The following is a 19,116-nucleotide window of genomic DNA, read 5'->3' as shown; positions in this document are numbered from 1 at the left end:
TATTATCCATGCTGACCATGCATGCCTGTGCTTTTATATTATTGATGCGCCTGTATGTATGCATTAAAAAGTCTTCCTATCAAGTACCAAAAAAAAAAATTCCTATCCATGATTATTACTTCAGCCAATTCTTGTGATGCAAATTACAATCATATTAAGTATAGGCTAAAAATTACCTACTGATAAGACAAAATTAGCTACTAATCATGTATTTGTATAAAATAACACAACATTTTTGTACAGTTAATCCAATAGTTGAAATTTTTACTTTATTAAGACATTATATTTTGTTTGAATTTAAAGTTAAAAATACAAATTTATCATTAGTGCACATTCCAACAACTATAGCACATTTAAAACAAAAATATTATTTGTATACTAAAATTAGCCATTATGTATTTTTGTATAAACATGTATTGTTTAATTTATTTTTAATATATATTTTATATTCTAACATACTAATAACTGATTTTAATATACATCTATAATGATTGCATTTAAAATAAAATTTTACTTTGGATCCAAAAAGAACAAACAGTAAAGATGCCGTTAAATAATGTAATGTTCTAAAATATAAGCATCAAAGTGGACGTGCCGGAGTGGTTATCGGGCATGACTAGAAATCATGTGGGCTCTGCCCGCGCAGGTTCGAATCCTGCCGTTCACGGTTTTTTCCTATTTTGCCTATACAACTAAAGTATGGAAAGTTTCATATATACATTTTATACATATTTTTGGGTCATTAATCTAAATATAAAAAACTATTGAATATTATATATTGTTATCCCCTATACGCTACCTTGCACACAAGTATGGCTATGGAGACATAGGAGGAGTATCATCCAGTAGTTTGTACAAGCACAATACCATGAACAAAACAAACACTATGAACAAAAAAAAAATCATAAACAAAATGAGAAGTACCAAGAAACAGAGTTTACATAAATAGTGGAATGATATGTAGTCATAATCTCTTCTTCTATTGACCCCAGACAGCAATACTCCCCAGTTTTGGCCTTCGTTTCCCTAATCCTGGTGTCTTCTGAAATACGTCAAATTTCTTCTTTTGACATTGTCATTTAATCTTTCTGTATTGTTGATGCCTCAGACATTAGTGCAGTACTCATTAGCAGAAATTTTTAGATCACTTATACAGCAACCTTTATCAGAAATATACAATTATCCCTAGTAGCCTAGCTCTAGAGACTTCAAAATTCAAAAACTATGTTACAGATAGCTAAGTACGACATGGCATGGAATCTTGCATCATAAATCAAACTTCTAGCAACAGGGTCTATAAAACAAAAGGCTCTATAATTTAGGTACAAAAATCAAGTAGTCTAGAAGCATGCCACCCTGTATTCAAGTTGAATAAATTCAATCACAAACATTAGGATGAAAGCACAAAATCCAGTTATACCAAACACTTCATAAGGTGGCTAGTGGGATACTGGCTAATCTGTACTTGGCATAATATCAGATGAATAACTGAACTACATTGTCTAGTCGTGACAGCTAAAGACGATTTGAAGACCGCACACAACAAAACTTCAATGTTTCAATTCAATGCTATGCTCTTAGAACACATTCTTATCAACTAGTAATGGCATGTATACTCACCACTAAAAGTAGAAACCAAAAGATTATCATGGCGCCAATCAAAATAAATATGGTTACAACCAAAGAAATAGAAAGACAAATCAATCTGTAAATTAAGTTTTCAAGCAGGGTTTCCCAGGAAATTGCTGATAAATCTCATTGCAGTGTCTCACCAAAGCCAAATTCATGTATAAATTCCTTTTCAACTTGGTCTATATAACATTCGCTCAACACTTCTCAGCGAGCTTGATATTGAACTTCATTTATCTTTTTACCGTCTAACACAATATCCTTGTTTCAATTGACTCTGTGCACTATGCATATATGGTGCATTATGAATATGGGGATCAGAAATAACTATGGTGCATTAAGATATGCAGTTTAGGAATAATCGAAGTATAAAATTACTGAAATTTCGTTTCTGTTGCAAATCTGCAGGTCTATATACATAAAAGATGAGGATTGAAATAAAGATATGCAAGTTCAGCAAACTCCAAGCTACCTAATGAGATCTTTTCCACTTTCTCAAAAGTTCTTCATACACAAATTCTTTCCTCTCTTTGACAAGGCTCTGTTTCAACTTAGACAATGTGGAAGAGGTTACCTTGATTCCCCTTTCAATCATGTCCTCAGCATACTTAACAGCTTCGGGGACCCTACTCAAATCGCGAAGCCCCTGAATCAGAAGATTAGCGGTATCCTTCAAATCCTCCTGGTAATTCTCCCCCATACACTTCCAAACTTTCATGGCCATAAAAGCATCCTCATCGTTAATGTAAGCCCTAACAGCTGCATCGCAATTAGGCCGGTCTGGCACAAACTCGTTCTTTACCATCTCCGCAAAAACCACAGCAGCCTCCCTCAATTTCCTGGCCTTGATCAAGAACCTAAACAACAAGTTATAAGTAAAGGCGTCCGGGAAAGCCCCGTTGAAAATCATGTCATCAAACAACCTCCTTGCCGAATCCATATCAGTGTGATAACAATACAAAGCAATCATGGAATTATACAGCTGAGTATTCGCCTTTAACCCCGCGTTCCCCACTAGAACCTCCCAGAGAAACTCAGCATTCCTAAGATCATGATCCTTCACACACTCATCCAAAGCAACCTTGAAAAACCTAATTCCAGGATAACACTTCCTATCCCTCATGGAATCGAAGAACTTAACGGCCTCTCTAACCCCATTTTCGCTTCTAATCAAAGTACACAGAAAAGAATCATGAGCAGGAACATTAGCAGGGTCCCAACCAACCTCAATCACCATCTCAGCGAAAGTCTCTTTAGCGCAACTGACATTCCCTTCTCTCTCCCAACCTTCCATCAAGATCGCGTAGGAATCAGCGTCGGGGCGAACCAACTTCTTCGCCATCTGGAAGAACTCGTTGGCGTCGCGGGTTCTCGCGTCCCTGCAGACGGCACTGAGAAGGGAGTTGAGTGCAACGACGTCGTTGACGCAGCCGTAGTTTCCCATGACCTCAAAGGTCATGACGGCGTCGTGGACTCTGCCGGCAGCGACGTAGCTGCTGAAGACAGAAGCGAAGGTAGCGAGAGAGAGGAGTCGCTCCTTCTTCATGGACTTGATAGCGTCCCACATGGCATCGAAGAAGCGATTCTTGCCGAGGAGGTCGACTACGAGGTTCCATGAGTAAGGGGAGTGGCAGTCGGAGAGGTGGTGGCGGCCGGACCAGCGGAAGAACTTGACGGCCTGGGAGGGGAAGGCGTAGGAGAGCTTGAGGACTTGCTCGACGTCGGAGGAAGTGACGGAGAGGGAGGAGTCGTGTAGAGATTGCTCGATGGAGTGAGAGGGAGTGGTGGCGATGATGTGGCAGAGGGTTTTGACGGTGGGGGAGAGGGAGGAGGGGGAGTCCAGGTAGGAGGGGAAGGGCTGGGTGTGGCAGTGGTTGGGCTCTGTTTCTTTTGAGGGGAAGGGTATTTTTATTAGAAACAAATTAAATGCCTCCAAACTTATTTTTGGCTGTATATGGAAATAGAATGGATGTTATATTTTAATGTGATAATTTTTTGTATTTTTTAAAATTACGGAAGGTACACAAATCGAATTTTTTAATTTATGTTTAAAAAATTTTAAAAATTTGAGGTACACAAATTAAACGATTCAAGAACAAAAATTAGACGGTCCGATTTCTGTATTTTTTAAAAATCAGACGGTTCGATTTATACTTCGTAAATTAAATTATCCCACATTTTAAAAAAATATAACAGTAAATCACAATTTAAAAAAAATACTATTGTTAACCCAATATTAAAAATAAAAATGTGCTTATTTTTCTGTTAATAATACATAGAAAATATGAAGTTGGGAGAAGAGTAACAAAAATTGTATTGTTGTTCTTGTTATATTAATTTTAGCACCATTTTTTTTTCATGTATGATTGTACTGTTTTCAATTTTAGTATAAATTTAATTTTATAATTTTTATTTCTTATCTTTATCAATTTTTGAAGTACTAAATATGTATGATTGAAAATAAATTAACTGTTTTTTTTTAATTAGAGTCAAACAAANAATCGTTCGTTTATTCTGTTTTAAATTCATAAATTTGTAAAAATATAATTTTTTTTTTTTAATTTGAACTAAAACACAAAAGTTGAATTTCTATTCTTATTTGTTTTTAGTTTTTTGATATTTCATTTGAATCAAAATGAAAATAATTTTTTTATTGACATTTATGTTTTAAAATTAATGAATAATAAATAAATAACAATAATACGTAAAAATAGTAAATCAAATTAAACTGATTCGATTTAGTGCACAAGTAGTAAATCGAATTAATTTGATTTAATTTACTATTTTTGTAGCATATACATAGTAAATCGAATACGTAAATAGCATAAATCAATTTTTATTCGATTTATATAAAGGTATTTAGGAGAGAACGTGTAATCAATTCTGGTTTAAAATATCTGTGTAATTTTAAATTTCATTCATTTATTAGCATAAATTACTCAAATAATTTATTTATAAGCTACTTTTAATATAAGTCCTTGTATTTTAAACTAATTTTTAAAATAATTTAATTAAATTGTTTATCCAAAATAAATCTAAGTACATTTTGTATCATGTTAAAAAATATATTATGATAAATATATTTTTAAAAATATTATATCTAAAAATATTATATATAGTATTATAAAAATTAGTTTATTTTTAATATTAAATATTGTTGTGTATTTTAAAATATTTTTAATATTAAACTACGAATATCTTTTTTATTATATAATTCTCATGAATAGCTTTCGGCCAAGATATTGGCTTAGTTTTATAAAATTTTTTGAAGGGGTGCTTGTAAGAGTGTATATGGGTCGGTAAAAATTGGATTTGTCTTAATTTAAATTCGATCTTAAATATATATTAGGTCTATTTTTTATATTGTAACTTGGTTCTAGATCCGATGAAATATTGAAATCTAAACATTTTTGAGTTATAATTATGTCGGGTGAAAATTAGGCCTTTAAAATTTTAACAATAATTTATAAAGAAACTTATTTATGATGCACTTATTTATAAAGAAAAAACTTGTTATCGAGAAGTTGATATCTATATTTGAACTTGAATTTGTCTATAAATTCTAATTTGATGTTTATTTGATCTATTTTCTAATTCATCAAGTGTGATAAAAAATAAAACAATAAACTTATAATTAATATAACATAACATTGAAATTAATTTAAAACATATATGCCTTTTTTAGATCCTTTAGGGTGCACATGGATCTAGTGAAGCTAGATTCGTCTTGACCCGGACTCGACCCTAAATAATGACCGGGTCTATTTTTTTATACCCGTATCCAGTCTTAGACTCGGTGAAATCACACTAAATTAGCCCCTAAAATATTCGGGTTCGGGTCAAATCTTCGGACAGGGTCGGACCATGTACACCCCTAGGTGCTTGTACATTTTAAAAACACAAACATCTCATTTTGTGTTTGGTAAATTAAAAAGTTCATGTATTTATGCTTACAGTTTTTAAAAATTAGGGATACTTTTGAAAACACCTAAAAAAATTTTTAAAAACTAAAAATTTTACCAAACCAAAGTTGTTGCTATGATTACTTGAAATGGATGGAGTGCTATGTCCGATATCTTGAGAATGGGGTGGAGTGGTATATCGTACTTGTAAGGAACTCTAATATTTAAATTAGCAAATATTTTATGCATGTTTTTATGTAGATTAGAGTTGAAAAATGTTTGAATTGAAAGGAGTATTTATACAATTAGATGAATGATTTTGTAACCACTCTTGTAACCTCTCCTCTTATTCTAATAGGTAGTTATCTTCCCTTTTTATTTAGGAGTTGTTGACATCCCATATTTAAATATATGATCTTGCTCGTAGGTGCAGTTAAAGTTCTGTACACCAGGTGGCCCTATAAAGTTGAACACACCGATGAAATAAATTTAATCTTTATATATGAATTTTGTCCATTTTTAGACCTAACTTTTAATTTTAAGCCGGGTATGAACACAAGCCATATAACAATTACAGATATAATAAGACTTGGTTTGATAAAGTTTTAATTTTTTTAAAAGCTGTAGTACATGTGTTTGTTAAAATTAAACTAAAAATGACTTTCGATAAACATAAACACCAAAATTGTATTTAGTAAACAATAAAGTTCCACATTCAAGTAATTTAACCAACCAAGTTAAACCAAATATTTTAGATTCACGGGCTTCTTCTTCTTGTTTCAAATCCATGCACGCACATTCTTTTTCACCCCTGATACTATGTCTTCTTCTTCTTCTCCTCATTTTTCATTATTATTCAATTTCGTTACCGTCGTCACCAACATATTTTACTCCTCTTCCTCCTCCTCCTCCTATTGAAATTTCTTTTCCTTCTTCCTTTTCATCCTTCTTCTCCAACATTATCATGATCATCATCGTTATCGTCATTGTCTTCTTCTAATACGTATCGTCCTTATCTTTATCGTCGTTAATGTTATCGTTATCATCAAATTTTTGCCATATTGATGATTTTGTCTGATCCAAAATAGTTTTTGTTCAAAATTGATTTAGTTTGTGCTTGTTTTGAAACGAGTTTATTTGTGTATCATTATTAAGTAATTTCGGTTTATTCGGAATTTAATTTTCGGTTCATTTTTTAGTGAATTTCTGATCATTCAATTTTATTTGTGTGCTTATTTTCGAACAATCATTAAGTAATTTCGATTCATTCTGGATTTAAATAAGGTGCACTTGGTATGTGTTTGTTTTGAAATGAATTTGTTTGTATATCGTCATCATTAAATAATTTCGATTAATTGTGAATGTAATTTTAGTTCATTTTTTAGTGAATTAAGATGCATTTGGTTCTGCACAATTCAAAACACATAATACTACAAAATCACCAAGGAGAGGAGGAAGAAAAGAAAAAAATTCAATAACAAAAAACAACTGATGGTTTCAGTGGCTAAGAGAAGGGGGTTGAATCTTAGCCCCTCTTTTTTTATGTTGCTTAACACTTGCTGAATTCAGAGGAGACTTTTTCTGTTCTGGCTCGTCTCTGGACACGAGACTTTTTATTTTATCTCGTCTCTAGCCACGAGACTTTTTGTTTTGTCTCGTCACTTGGCATGAGACATTTTGGTTTTTGCTTCTGTGAAGTAGTAAACAGAAATGGAGTAGGAGAGAAGAAAGATTACACCCAGATATATCCTGGTTCAGCTGCTAAGTGCAGTGCAGCCTACATCCAGTCTCCATCACAACAATGATGGAATTTCACTATAATCAACTTGATTACAAACTGTAAAGTGCTAACCCAACTTACAAGGGGATTCCCACAGAATCATGAAACACAACATAGATGAACAAAGGAACTCTAAGACATCTATGGCTTTTTTTCTTTTAATTTTGCACTCTCTGCCTTTTTCCGCTCTATGGCTTTTTCATACAAACCTCAGTGTTTGCCTTTTTCCATGAGACTCAAGACATGACAAAATTAAACAGAAAAATACAAAACTGAATACATTGAAGGAGAAGAGAAAACTGTTAGCTCAGGTAGCTCTGAGAACACTGTGCCTTGCACTCTCAAATTTTCTCCTTGCTCCAAACAGTGGTTGTTCTCTCTTTTTATAGAAGAGGGAAGCCTCCACACTTGAAGCCAACACCCAAACCAACTTCTTCCTCCTTCAACAAACAGAACTGGTTCGGCCACATAGAGAGAGAAGAGATAACCATGCAAAACCCAACATGCAATTACCTCTAGTCCTTTCTTGATCATCACCCTTCATCAATCCGAGCTCTCCATCCTTGGCTTGCTCTCCAAGATGGATTTCTGGTCCTTGATGCTTCATGATGATAATGACTTCATCTGCTTCAATCTCTGCCTCAACCATCACTTCGCCACTCTAGCTACTCCCTGTGGTGGTTAAACAGAATCAAAGACAAGCCATGCTTCAAGAATCTCCTCCATGCTGGCCGAATCTTCAACGTCCATTTTTGAGCATGAAAGGCTCAAGATACCTCACCAAATCTAACCAAATATGGTGAATATCTCAGCCACAGCTTATTTTTATTTTAGTATGTTTTCTTGCCATCATCAGCTTGATGGTCTTGATGCATGCAACTTCTTCCTTTTCTTGGTTGATGATCATAGCGTCCATAGTTTCCTGGACAAGGACCGAAGGAAGAAGAAGAAAGAGATGAGAGAGAATGTGAAGTTAAAGTAAAAGCAATTAAATGAAATTGAAACATATTGATAGATTGCTTTTACTTCCCTTGCTTTGAGTAGCGTATAGCATTTAATCATAATGATTCCCTATCAAATCAAAGTCAAGTTCTCTCTCATGTTTCCAAGGCTAGCTTATTAAGTTTTGAAATCCATTCTTAGCAAGCAATGGAATCCGTTGGAAAGCATGAAGCCAATTTGCTTTCTTAGTTTCGGACCAGGCTTGGAACCATTCATCACTAATAAAACTTGGGCTTGTAGTATTGAAAATAAAGCTGGCCCAATTAGTTAACATTTGCTTTCCTGATGAATTTTTGGATCAAGCATAGAACACATAAGAAAGCATCTGTTTTGGCTTATAACAATAATATTTATTTTGGCCCATTTAATATTTCAGCCTCATGGTATGAGAAACATGTAGTAAGGCTGATCATTGGGCTTAAACCAGAAACTCATTTTTCGGCCCAACATAAAATCTGCACAACAAAATTATTAATTTAGTAAGTATGAGTTAAGATCAAATTAATAATTTTGTAATTAAATATTTTAATAATGTTTGTTCATCATCAAAATTAGATAAGAGTTTTCCAAACTCATCAATATTCCCCTTGATGACAAACATTATTAAAATTGAAATGGAAAGAAATTTAGATATTGAGTAAAGAATACTCCCTTTGAATTTGAATTTCTCCCCCTTTCTAAATGTCACATAGCTCCCCCTTAATGCATGCTTATTTTACCAAGGGAAGCACTAACCTGTAACATTTAAATCAAGCTTCAAGTAACAATGTTATTTAGCATATTTTATGATGCTAAATGCTTGATATATGAGCAGTTTTAATTGATAATCAAAACTCATTTGATATCATAAACTTATTTACTGCTCAAACTTTTTCATACAAACAAAAATTTATCCAAATATTTTTCAAACATTTTCTGTTAGTATATAAGAGCAAATCAAAATGATGGGAAAAAAATTTGAAGTACACATGATCAAAACAAGGCAGTTTTAATACATTACACAATTTAAAGGAACTGCCAAAAATAAACTTTTAATTTAATAAGTTTATTAATGATGAATCAACAGCCAGGTATCAAAGATAAATCAAACATCATTATAAACCAAATGCCAAATGAGTATTAACTAATCATGATAAACCAAATGCTTCATGCAGTTCAAACAGCAGTGACCATAGTAAAACAAATGCTATATCAACATTCATTCTTTGAACACATGCATTCTTTGAATCAAGGGTGATCATAAATTTTCAATTTTGAAAATTTCATCCCCTGTTCTCATCCCCTATTTTTTCCAGCCCCTGTTTTGTTCCAATTTTAATTTTGGAACATAAATTTTCTCCCCCTTTTGTCATCATGGGGCACCTGCACAAAACATGATCAACATAGCAAAATATTCAAAGTAAAGTAGCAAAAGTATATCACAGTATCCTAGAGCAGTGAGTATCAAGTCATGCCCCTACAAAAAACAGATTGAGCCTAATGGAGCCAATATCAAACAGAGTAAAAACAGTCACTAATCATCAGAAAAATTAATTTCTTCTTCAGCATCTCCTTCACTGTCATCTCCCAAATCTTCTTTAAAACGTTCCATCATCAGATTGACCCTGTCTTTGCAATTTTTTCAAGCTTTCTCACTCTCATAAGCTTGCGTGCGGGCTTCTTTGTGGGACCGAAACATCAAGTTTGCCATGTTCAAAAATTCTCCCAAAATCTGTTTGATGGACTTGATTGTTTTGGAAGATTCTGGTCTGCCTTCATAGTCATTATCCGATGCAGCAGATTTTCGCCCTTTGGTTTCCTTAGTTGCTCCTCCTCCTCTGATTGAAGACACCTTGTTTTCTACAGCCTCATTTAATAAATCAACTTTAAAGTACTCAAATATTCTAGTTAAAAACATACCATAAGGCAGGTTAGCCTTTCTGGTGCTTCTAACAGAATCCCACATGTGCCTAATCATAATATAACCAAAGGATATAGGAGTAGAGGTAACCAAAGCAAATAAGATGAGACAGTCAGAAAATGTTACTCGGTTGTGTGAGCCGCTTTGGGGAGTCAGAATATGAGTGATGATGCGGTGAAGCAGGGAATTAACTGGTCCTAGAGCTTTGTGTGTTGGAATGGTGCCATGCAATCCAGAAAGGTTCTCGCAAATGTGCTTGAGAACAGTCTTGTATGGAACGCCAACTTGTGTGTCCCATTTTTCCACCATGTATGCTCGAGGTCCTTCATCCTTGAACCCAAGGGCTGCTCCAATTGTCTCAGCATCAATGGGCTATTTGAACCCTTTTGACATAGGAATGAAGGGTGCCATCAATGAGCCGCATATTGGCATAAAACTCTCGAACAAGACCAGGGTAGACTGGTTTCTGGATGAGAAGCAGAGGCTTCCAGTTGAGGAGTTCAAACAGAGAGGAGATATTGATACCCTTGTTGGTGAGATTTTCAAGGCTAACAAGATAGGTTGTGCACAAATGACGCTTCTCCATAACCTCTTTATGAAACTCAAAAGAGGTGCAAGAGTTAAATCTGCTTGGATCAAAGTGTGAGTGAGTCTTGCCATACTTGTCTCTGAATTCCATGGATTCCAAGTTTGGAGGTTCAGTAGTGTTATTGAGTGCAAACCCCTGATTCTTCTGGGAGCTTTTTCCAGGAGTAGTCCGCTTCGGTGATGCGGGTGGACAGTGACGGACCCAGAAAATTTTAGTGTCGGGGGCAAAAATAATAATAATAATAATAGTAATAATAATAATAAATGTTAATTTTAATATATCAAAATGTAGTGACACGCTTACACCTGGGACCTGTGCAATGCTTAATATAATTTTATTTTAAAAAATATTTTTTTTTTAAATGTGACAACTAACACATTACTCAATAGAGATAATATATACATACTTATATATTTAATATTATTTTTTATAAGATTCTTATATGCTTCATTTTTTTTCTTCAAAGACTCAATGGGGGCAAATGCCCCCACATGTTTGTGAGTGGGTCCGTGCCTGCGGGTGGAGGTGAAGGAATGGGAGAAGTATGAGATTCTTGCTCTTCTTCCTCTTGGGGCTCCTTGTTCTTCCTGTTTCTTCCTCTTCTAGAACTCTTTTGTGCCACTACCTTTCTTCTCATGGCTTCGGTTTGTTTGGTTGGAGGTGAGGGAGAGGATGAGGAAGTTGAATGTATGTGGATGTGAGTGTGAGTTTGGGGTGTTGATGGTTTTTGAGAAAGAAGAATTATTTCACTATTTCTTTGCGCGGTTTTCTTTTTCATGGTAATGGGGGAATGAAATATGAAAGGTTGGGGGTGATAACCGAATTGAGTGGGAGAGAGAGAGACAAGGTGGGTGAACACATTTAATGAGGTGTGGAAAGAGAATATGGAGAGAGTAATGACCATTAGTGGACGGTTAATGACCATAATGGGTGGTTATTATCCAAAAAAAAAATGATTTCCCTTTTAACTTTTGAAATCTAAAACTGAAAAGTTGTTGCCTTAAATCAAGGGATTAGATGGAGAGAAGGATTTTGATTTGACAATAACCACTTCCAAAAAGATTTGATGACACAAGAAGAAGATTCTTATTTGTAGAGAGATAACTGCCATAACTGTTAAGGTGGGGCCCATAAAATTTTGAATTCTGCGTTGCCTCCCCCTTGACCACAACTCTTCCATCATGCCATTATTTTTATCTCGTCCAAACCTACGAGCAAAACTGAACAGAGTCACAAATTCACATATTTTCAATAAAACTTAAATCACACATTCCCAAACTTTTTCTCAAGGTACAAAATCTGTCTTCACAGAGGGATTTTGTAAAAATATCAGCAATTTGGTCTTCAGATTTTACAAATTGAATATCAATAGTTCCCTTTTGTACATGTTCCCTAATAAAGTGATATTTTATCTCAATGTGCTTGGTTCTTGAGTGCAAAACAGGATTTTTTGAAATGTTTATAGCACTCATATTATCACAAAATAAGGGTATACTATTGATTTTTAATTTGTAATCTTCTAATTGTGTTTTTAACTAAATTAATTGAGTGCAACATGCAGATGCGGAAATGTATTCTGCTTCAGCGGTGGATAAAGCCACTGTGGCTTGCTTCTTGCTTGACCACATGTTGAGTGAGCTTCCAAGGAAGCAACACATTCCGGACATGCTTCTTCTATCCACTCTGTCTCCCGCATAATCTGCATCACAAAACCCTACTACACAAAATTCATCAGATTTAGGATACCACAAGCCATAATCACAAGTTCCCTTAATGTATCTAATGATGCGTTTAACAGCCGTAAGATGTGATTCTTTTGGGTGAGATTGAAATCTTGAGCATACACCCACACTTTGAACAATATCCGGTCTAGAGGAGGTAAGGTACATGAGTGAACCTATCATTCCCCTATACCTTGTTTCATCCACATCTTGACCATCATCATCCTTTTCAAGTTTTGTGTTGGGATGCATTGGTGTACCCATTACTTTGGAATTTTCTAGGCCAAACTTTTTAATAAGTTCTTTTGCATATTTTCCTTGGTAAATAAAAGTACCACTAGGAGTTTGTTTAATTTGGAGGCCAAGAAAGAAAGTAAGCTCTCCCATTAAACTCATTTCAAACTCACTAGTCATGAGTTTTACAAACTCTTCACACAAGGAAATGTTGGACGAACCAAATACAATGTCATCAACATAAACTTGAACAAGGAGTATATCATCATTAGATGCTTTAATGAATAAAGTAGTGTCGGTGGTACCCCTTTGAAATTTATTTTCCAACAAGAAGGCACTAAGCCTTTCATACCAAGCTCTTGGAGCTTGTCTAAGACCATAAAGAGCCTTAGTTAATTTAAAAACATGATTTGGAAATTCTTTATGTTCGAAACCGGGGAGTTGTGCCACATACACTTCTCTATCAATAAAGCCATTAAGGAAAACACATTTAACATCCATTTGAAATATTTTGAAACCTTTATGGGCGGCATAGGCAAGAAGCAACCGAATTGCTTCCATTCTAGCTACCGGAGCAAAAGACTCATCAAAATCTATACCCTCTTCTTGATCGTAACCTTGGGCCACTAATCTAGCCTTGTTACGAACAACTTGTCCATCCTCACCAAGTTTATTTTTAAATACCCACTTAGTACCCGTTACCTTCTTACCATCCGGATAAGGTACTAATGTCCAAACCTCATTCTTGTCAAATTGAGCTAGCTCCTCTTGCATGGCCTTGATCCATGATGGATCTTCAAGAGCTTGTTTGACATTGTTGGGCTCCATTTGTGACAAGAGTGCAAAGTTGCTAGGTTCGGTTTGCCTTTTGGTGGAGGATCTTGTTGTTACACCATGAGAAGGATCACCAATGATGAAGTCATGAGGATAACCCCTCATAGACTTCCATTCTCTAGGCTTTCGGACAGGTGTAGAACTTTGATGAACTTCTGGTAGTCTCACTGTTTCAGTTGCTCGTGCCTGCTCAGGAGACAAAATGGAAGTATCTCCTCCAATCTGACGAGACAAAACTGGGCTGACAGATTCTTCATTTTGCACAGATTTGGGATTTTCTTTATTTGTTCCAGCCTCTTCACAATCTGAATCAATATCCTTCACAATACTGGGAATTAAGTTAGAATCACAAAAGGTAACATGTATGGATTTCTCTATTGTCCTATGCTCCTTGAGATAAACTCTATAGGCCTTGCTTGTGGTGGAATATCCAACAAACATTCCTTCATATGATTTTGGATCAAATTTTCCAAGATTTTCCTTATTGTTGAGCACAAAACATTTGCATCCAAAAACATGAAAATACTTAAGATTTGGAGGGGTTCCTTTCTATAGCTCATATGGTGTTTTCTTTAACCCTTTTCTAATGATTGTTCTATTCAAAATATAACATGCTGTGTTCACAGCCTCAGCCCATAAGAATTTAGGAATTTCACTCTCACATAACATAGCCCTAGTCATTTCTTGAAGGCTTCTATTCCTTCTTTCAACCACCCCATTTTGTTGGTGGGTTCTAGGACATGAAAAATTATGAGAAATCCCTAAGTCATCACAGAATTTTTTAAAATCTTGATTTTCAAATTCTCTTCCATGATCACTTCTCAAATGGGCAATTTTCAAATCCTTTTCATTTTGAATTTTCTTACAAAGGGTGGAAAAAGCATGAAAGGCATCATTCTTATGAGCAAGGAAAAGTACCCAACCAAATCTAGAGTAATCATCTACCACCACAAGACCATAATGTTTACCTCCTAAGCTTTGAGTTCTAGTAGGACCAAAAAGATCAATATGTAACATTTCCAATGACCTTTTGGTTGAGATTCCATCTTTTGATTTAAAAGAGGATTTTACTTGTTTGCCCAATTGACAAGCGTCACAAGTAAGATCCTTATCAAACTTGATGTTTGAAATTCCTCTAACCAAATTTCTTTTGACTAGCTTAGAAATTTGATACATGCTAGCATGTCCCAACTTTCTATGCCAAAGCCATTTTTCAGATTCAAAAGATGTAAAGCATGTTACATTTTGTTCCTTTAAATCCTCAAGAGTTAATCCATACACATTGTTGCATCTTTTAGCTTCAAGAAGAACATTCCCAGTTTTCTCACAAACAACTAAACAAACAAACTTCTTAAAAATCACATAGTTGACTAACACTAAGTAAATTATGTTTCAAGCCATGTACAAGGAGAACATCATTTATACAAGATGAGAAATTTTTATCCACTTTCCCAACAGCCACATTTTTCCTTTTGCATCATCACCGAAAGTGACAAGCCCTCCATCATATTCATCAAGCTTTATGAAGAAGGTTGTCTTTCCGGTCATATGCCTAGAGCATCCACTGTCCATATACCACATATTTTCCTTTCTTTTGGATGCTAGGCACACCTACAAAACAAGCTTAAGTAACCTTAGGTATCCAAATCTTTTTGGATCTTTTTACGTTAAACCATCTTCTATGTCCTAAGCCATTGTAATAAAAAACAATTTTATAAACCTTGTCACCGATCATTCTTTCACCGAAAAAGCACTGAATGGGAAAGTGTCCATTTCGATTGCATAGTCTATAAAATCTTGGAGTTGCTGTTTTGTTAAAGTAGGTGGGATCTTGAAATCTTGTATCATTAGAAGATGAAGCAATATTTTCAAAATGTGATTTTTCAGATTTATGGAACCCCAACCCAACTTTATCATAAAGAGGTTTTTGACTAGCCAAAATGTGATTCAGACTTTTGAAACTTTGGGTGAATTTGGCTAAGTCTTCCTTTAAGTCTTTTAACCTCTTTAAGCAACTCTTCATTTTGCTTAAAGCAATCCACATATGCAAGAACAGAATGGTTACTTTCACAGCTTCTAACTTGGGCTCTTAACTGCTTATTCTCTTCAACAAGATCACAAGCAGTTTCGGCCTCTCTCACTTTTTCTTTTAGAAAACTGTTTTCAGCCTTAAGAATGATGTTTTGTTGTTCAAGTTCTTGATTTTCCAGCAAAAAATATCTTATTTTTTCAGAGAGGTGGTCTATCATAAGATGAAGATCTTCAGTGTTAGGGTTATGAAAGACTACCTGATCTATGTGGTCTGCCATGAGACATGTTTGTGACTTGGTCTCGGTTTCTTCATCATCATCATCAGAGTCATTCTCCAGGTCTTCCCATGTGGCCATCAGTCCTTTCTTCTTTCCTCTTTTAGGCTTTTCCTCCTTCTTCAGCTTGGGACAATCAGATTTGAAATGCCCCAATTTCTTACAATTGTAGCAAGTTACTTTGCTAAGATCTTTCTTCATTCTCCTTGTGCTGCTGCCTTTGCCTTTGAGCTTAGCCATTTTCCTGAATTTTTTGCAAATAACACAAACTCATTTTCAGAAGAGTTATCACTGGATTCATCATCCAGAGGGTTAGTCACAGAAGAAAATACAATTCCTTTCTTTTTTGTATCTTTTTTCAAATAGGTATTTTCAAAAGCAAGAAGATTTCCTCTCAAATTATCAAGTGTCATGGAGTCTAAGCTACTACTTTCAGAAATAATTAAAGCCTTTGTTTCTCACTCTTTTGTGAGACATCTCAACACTCTTCTCACTAGCACAGATTCAGAATGTGTAATTCCCATAGCATCTAAGCCAACGATGATGGAATTGAACCGTTCGAACAGTTCATCAATGAACTCTCCTTCCTTCATTGCAAACATTTCATACTCTCTATTTAGCATATCTGTCCGAGTCTTCTTGACAATGGTGGTTCCTTCATGGGTGATTTGCAATTTGTCCCAGATTTCCTTTGCCGTTGTGCATCTTGATACCCGTCGGTACTCCTCGAAGCTTATAGCACAGTTGAGCAGATTTATTGTTTTGGCATTTAACTATATCTTCTTCCTATCTTCTTCTGTCCATCTTGCTTCAGGTTTGAGAGAAACAACTCCTTCGGCACTTGTAACAGTTGGATATTGTGGTCCTTCCAAGATGATTTTCCATAGTCTGTAATCCACTGCTTGTACAGATATCTTCATCCTCTCCTTCCAATAGGTGTAATTCTTCCCATTGAAAAGAGGGGGTCTATTGCTTGATTGACCTTCAGTTAGATTATATGACACCACATTTGCGCCACTGTTTTCGGCCATGAGGATCTTTACTCCAAGCTGCAAAGTTTGATCTCTTTGAGACCAAGCTCTGATACTAATTGATGGTTTCAGTGGCTAAGAGAAGGGGGGGTTGAATCTTAGCCTTTTTTTTTTATGTTGCTAACACTTGCTGAATTCAGAGGAGACTTTTTCTGTTCTGGCTCGTCTCTGGACACGAGACTTTTTCTTTTATCTCGTCCCTAGCCACGAGACTTTTTGTTTTGTCTCGTCACTTGGCATGAGACATTTTGGTTTTTGCTTCTGTGCAGTAGTAAACAGAAATGGAGTAGAAGAGAAGAAAGATTACACCCAGATATATCCTGGTTCAGCTGCTAAGTGCAGTGCAGCCTACATCTAGTCTCCATCACAACAATGATGGAATTTCACTATAATCAACTTGATTACAAACTGTAAAGTGCTAACCCAACTTACAATGGGATTCCCACAGAATCATGAAACACAACATAGATGAACAAAGGAACTCTAAGACATCTATGGCTTTTTTTCTTTTAATTTTGCACTCTCTGCCTTTTTCCGCTCTATGGCTTTTTCATACAAATCTCACTGTTTGCCTTTTTCCATGAGACTCAAGACATGACAAAATTAAACAGAAAAATACAAAACTGAATACATTGAAGGAGAAGAGAAAACTGTTAGCTCAGGTAGCTCTGAGAACACTGTGCCTTGCACTCTCAAATTTTCTCCTTGCTCCAAACAGTGGCTGTTCTCTCTTTTTATAGAAGAGGGAAGCCTCCACACTTGAAGCCAACACCCAAACCAACTTCTTCCTCCTTCAACAAATAGAACCGGTTCGGCCACATAGAGAGAGAAGAGATAACCATGCAAAACCCAACATGCAATTACCTCTAGTCCTTTCTTGATCATCACCCTTCATCAATCCGAGCTCTCCATCCTTGGCTTGCTCTCCAAGATGGATTTCTGGCCCTTGATGCTTCATGATGATAATGACTTCATCTGCTTCAATCTCTGCCTCAACCATCACTTCGCCACTCTAGCTACTCCCTGTGGTGGTTAAACAGAATCAAAGACAAGCCATGCTTCAAGAATCTCCTCCATGCTGGCCGAATCTTCAACGTCCATTTTTGAGCATGAAAGGCTCAAGATACCTCACCAAATCTAACCAAATATGGTGAATATCTCAGCCACAACTCATTTTTATTTTAGTATGTTTTCTTGCCATCATCAGCTTGATGGTCTTGATGCATGCAACTTCTTCCTTTTCTTGGTTGATGATCATAGCGTCCATAGTTTCCTGGACAAGGACCGAAGGAAGAAGAAGAAAGAGATGAGAGAGAATGTGAAGTTAAAGTAAAAGCAATTAAATGAAATTGAAACATATTGATAGATTGCTTTTACTTCCCTTGCTTTGAGTAGCGTATAGCATTTAATCATAATGATTCCCTATCAAATCAAAGTCAAGTTCTCTCTCATGTTTCCAATGCTAGCTTATTAAGTTTTGAAATCCATTCTTAGCAAGCAATGGAATCCGTTGGAAAGCATGAAGCCAATTTGCTTTCTTAGTTTCGGACCAGGCTTGGAACCATTCATCACTAATAAAACTTGGGCTTGTAGTATTGAAAATAAAGCTGGCCCAATTAGTTAACATTTGCTTTCCTGATGAATTTTTGAATCAAGCATAGAACACATAAGAAAGCATCTGTTTTGGCTTATAACAATAATATTTATTTTGGCCCATTTAATATTTCAGCCTCATGTATGAGAAACATGTAACAAGGCTGATCATTGGGCTTAAACCAGAAACTCATTTTTCGGCCCAACATAAAATCTGCACAACAAAATTATTAATTTAGTAAGTATGAGTTAAGATCAAATTAATAATTTTGTAATTAAATATTTTAATAATGTTTGTTCATCATCAAAATTAGATAAGAGTTTTCCAAACTCATCAACAACAAAAGAATGACGATGAGAAAAAAACACACAAAGAAGAAGGAATGCGAAGGATGACGAGGAGGATGAGGAACGCAAAGAAGAAAAATATGATGACGATAACATAAAATCCGACACCTATAATCACGTTCTTTTAATGAGAGTAATTTTTGTTGGTGTTAAATCTACTTAGTTAAACTTGATGACAATAATACTTAAATGTGTAGCAAATTTGTTTAATGAAATAGTTTTTAAAAATAAAAAAGACCATAATATA

The 19,116-nt window shown here is 35.2% G+C and overlaps 1 protein-coding gene and 1 non-coding gene across 2 annotated transcripts; one reads left to right on the top strand and one right to left on the bottom strand.

Annotated features, from left to right (window-relative positions):
• Positions 586 to 667, top strand: TRNAS-AGA. Its single transcript has one exon. It is a non-coding gene; the product is annotated as a tRNA-Ser (tRNA).
• On the bottom strand, positions 1,337 to 10,522 carry LOC107633752 (pentatricopeptide repeat-containing protein At1g77360, mitochondrial). The gene is made up of 2 exons (XM_021117428.1): positions 10,001 to 10,522; positions 1,337 to 3,577 (listed from the first exon to the last, which is right to left on the bottom strand). Exons 1-2 carry the CDS (start codon positions 10,520 to 10,522, stop codon positions 2,102 to 2,104), a joined length of 1,998 nt encoding a protein of 665 aa, XP_020973087.1. The 3' UTR covers positions 1,337 to 2,101.

This window comes from Arachis ipaensis, chromosome B03, assembly GCF_000816755.2.
Source record: "Arachis ipaensis cultivar K30076 chromosome B03, Araip1.1, whole genome shotgun sequence".
Taxonomy (NCBI): Eukaryota; Viridiplantae; Streptophyta; class Magnoliopsida; order Fabales; family Fabaceae; genus Arachis; species Arachis ipaensis.
The sequence above is the reverse complement of the archived record's forward strand: the minus strand, read 5'-3'. Positions and strand labels throughout refer to the sequence as shown.